Source organism: Penaeus japonicus, unplaced genomic scaffold (genome assembly GCF_977035675.1).
Source record: "Penaeus japonicus unplaced genomic scaffold, GWHDUDI00000001_assembly GWHDUDI00000028, whole genome shotgun sequence".
Classification (NCBI taxonomy): Eukaryota; Metazoa; Arthropoda; class Malacostraca; order Decapoda; family Penaeidae; genus Penaeus; species Penaeus japonicus.
This window is the reverse complement of record NW_028234430.1, coordinates 28,167,584-28,170,083: the sequence shown is the minus strand read 5'-3', so window position 1 is coordinate 28,170,083 and position 2,500 is coordinate 28,167,584. Positions and strand designations below refer to the sequence as shown.

General features: G+C 42.3%; 2 protein-coding genes across 2 annotated transcripts in view; one reads left to right on the top strand and one right to left on the bottom strand.

Annotated features, from left to right (window-relative positions):
- LOC122266716 (uncharacterized) overlaps positions 1–978 on the bottom strand; it is a 1,072-nt gene extending 94 nt beyond the window's left edge. The window contains exons 1-2 of the mRNA XM_086553790.1: positions 725–978; positions 1–292 (exon numbers count right to left, since the gene is read on the bottom strand). The exon at positions 1–292 is cut by the window's left edge and continues 94 nt beyond it. Coding sequence (XP_086409916.1) covers positions 35–292; positions 725–922 — 456 coding nt within the window. The 5' untranslated portion in view covers positions 923–978 and the 3' untranslated portion in view covers positions 1–34. The remainder of the gene's footprint in view (positions 293–724) is intronic.
- Positions 921–2,500, top strand: part of LOC147468547 (uncharacterized) — a 4,051-nt gene continuing 2,471 nt past the window's right edge. Inside the window, exon 1 of the mRNA XM_086553758.1 lies at positions 921–1,043. Within this exon, the coding sequence (XP_086409884.1) occupies positions 921–1,043 (123 nt within the window). The remainder of the gene's footprint in view (positions 1,044–2,500) is intronic.

The following is a 2,500-nucleotide window of genomic DNA, read 5'->3' as shown; positions in this document are numbered from 1 at the left end:
TAAAACATAGTCTGGTACAAATAAGGACTAGAGATCATGAGGCAGTCCTGTAGGAACTTCGCTTGTTCCTCGATCGAGCTGAGCGAGTTGTCTTGGTCTGGAGATGGACGGTCGAGGACGCCACTTCCCGTCCACGGAAGAACAGGACGCAGCTGTACTCGCCGGCGCTGTCGGGGCCGAAAGGTGCCAACACGAGGTACGAGTGAGGGACGTGAGTGCCTCGGCCGAGAGTGAACAAGGGCGTCTCAGGATCCTGGCTGAGGGCGTGTCCGTCGCTGTCTCTCCACGCCACCTGTCGGCAAGGAAGGGAATTAGGCTTGGGACATGTACCACTCCCTATATGATCCAATATATTTTCAGTTAAACAGTAAGTATTTACTGAGTTTTATGAAGGAAAGTTATGTACGAGGAATCTTGTGTGACCGATTTGTGGTATGAATATATTGCTAAAATTTCAGAATGCAATGTGTGCATCTATATCCCGAAAGGCACAGTCACGTAAAATACTACTAACTTCTTTAATATTTCAAATCATGTCGAGAAAACTATGGTACATGTATTATTTTTAAACATCACAATCACTCATTTATCACACCGATAAACCACTAAATGTTTACTCCATTTAAGTGCAAGTACATCTCTCAATTGCTCTAAATTGCTCCATGGACACCAGGCAGTCAACCAAATAGTGTACCTACGACCTGGCGCACTTACGCACACGCACCTGGTAGTGGTGGAGGTCGGCGATGGGTTCCAGTTCCGCCGAGCAGAACACGAACGTCCTCTCCCCGGGACTGATTTCGAGCCGAGTTCCGTTCCGGATGACGGGAACGGCGGAGGAGGGCGACCGTCCCACGGGCGTCGCGGCCGCCAGCGACGCCGCCAAAAGCAACCAAACGCACAAGGACCGCCAACCCGCCATGTTCACAGTGTGGATCCTCAGCCTGGATTCCCGAGAGCGACGCAGGAGGGAGACAAGTGTCCGCCATGGTCTCACTCAAGCCTTTTATGAAGCCAAAAGAATGGCGCAATGCGGAGAGAACGTTTGCAAATTGGCGCGAAAATGTCAAAACTCACCTGTGCGTGCGTACGTGACGCACTATTCACCTCCGCGTCATTACGTCACTCTGGCAAGACATCCACCTTTGCCTGACTTGCTGAGACATCATCTTCAGGGATTTCGTCAGCGCTTATTTTCTTTCCTCAGCTACGCCTCCTTCCTCTTCCTCTTTTACGGCTCTCACTCCTTTTCTTATTTCTCTTCTTGCTCCCATTTCTCTTACTCCTTTTCTTCTCCCTTTGCTCTATTTTATCCACCTTTTACTTTTACTTTTATATTACGGCAATTTCAGTTGTTACAATAATCCCATTGTCATAAGGTAAAACTCAAAGAAACCGGAGTGAATTCCTCTATCTTCCAAAAATCCAGACATTTTTGTATCCGATAGCTTTTCTTTCTTCCAATTGAATGAATAAATGTTTGCTTTCCCTAGCTAAAGACCAGATTAATTACATTTGTTCGCGTTATTTACATACGTATTTATTTATCTATCTACGTAAAAATACTTTAATGTAGTCGATATGCGTAAGGGAGCATATACAAATGTTTCCCTATATGAATATAGTCAAGCCAGCAATATCTGCGTATGTGTGTTTATCTACTTATATATCATAACATGGCTGGCCATGAGCGACTACCCCGTATAGCCTATTCGAACTCTGCACATGACCGTCAACCATCTACATGACCTCCGCCCATGACCTAACCCCATTTAACTCCGAATGTCTAAATGAGCTTCATCCTGATGCAATAACTCATTCATCACCACTAAACGTTTATGATGAAATGCGTATTACTCATTTATTACTCCCTTACTTCATTCAAGAACACGAGTTCAGATAAGACCCCAGATAAGTGAAAGGAAAGACACCCAGAGTTTCCCAACAGATACTCATAGCTTTCGTAAACATAGCTTCCGTTTTGCTTTTTTATCGTTCATTCATTAATCAGTGTTGTGTTGGCACGTGTGGCAATGCTGACTGTGTGAAGATCTTTTTTTTATGAATAGTTAGAAGACAGATAGTCATATATAATTTATTTGCCAGATTCTTATCTAATTTACAAACGCTCAAAGGGAAAAATGTTTTTGTTGAATCTGTTGATCTAAAGCAATATCGATCAGGCTCCATATCTGTCACTAAATATCTTTACAAGATGAACCCTTTTTCATCATATTACCTATTGGAATAAATCAATCTCTTGCACTCTCTTCAGTTTTGTAATGATATAACTGATTATATTAATCCTATCATCCTGTTGGAAGGATGACGAAGGACATATTCTCTGAGTTTTATCTTACGATGTGGTATTAGTAAAAAAAAATAAAAGTGAAATAAAAAAACGACTTAGAACTCCTGACATACCTGTGTTTAAAACTGCTTAAACATTAGAAAAAATAGAGGAAAAATAATGCAGAAAGAATTCTCAAGCTATTCTCAA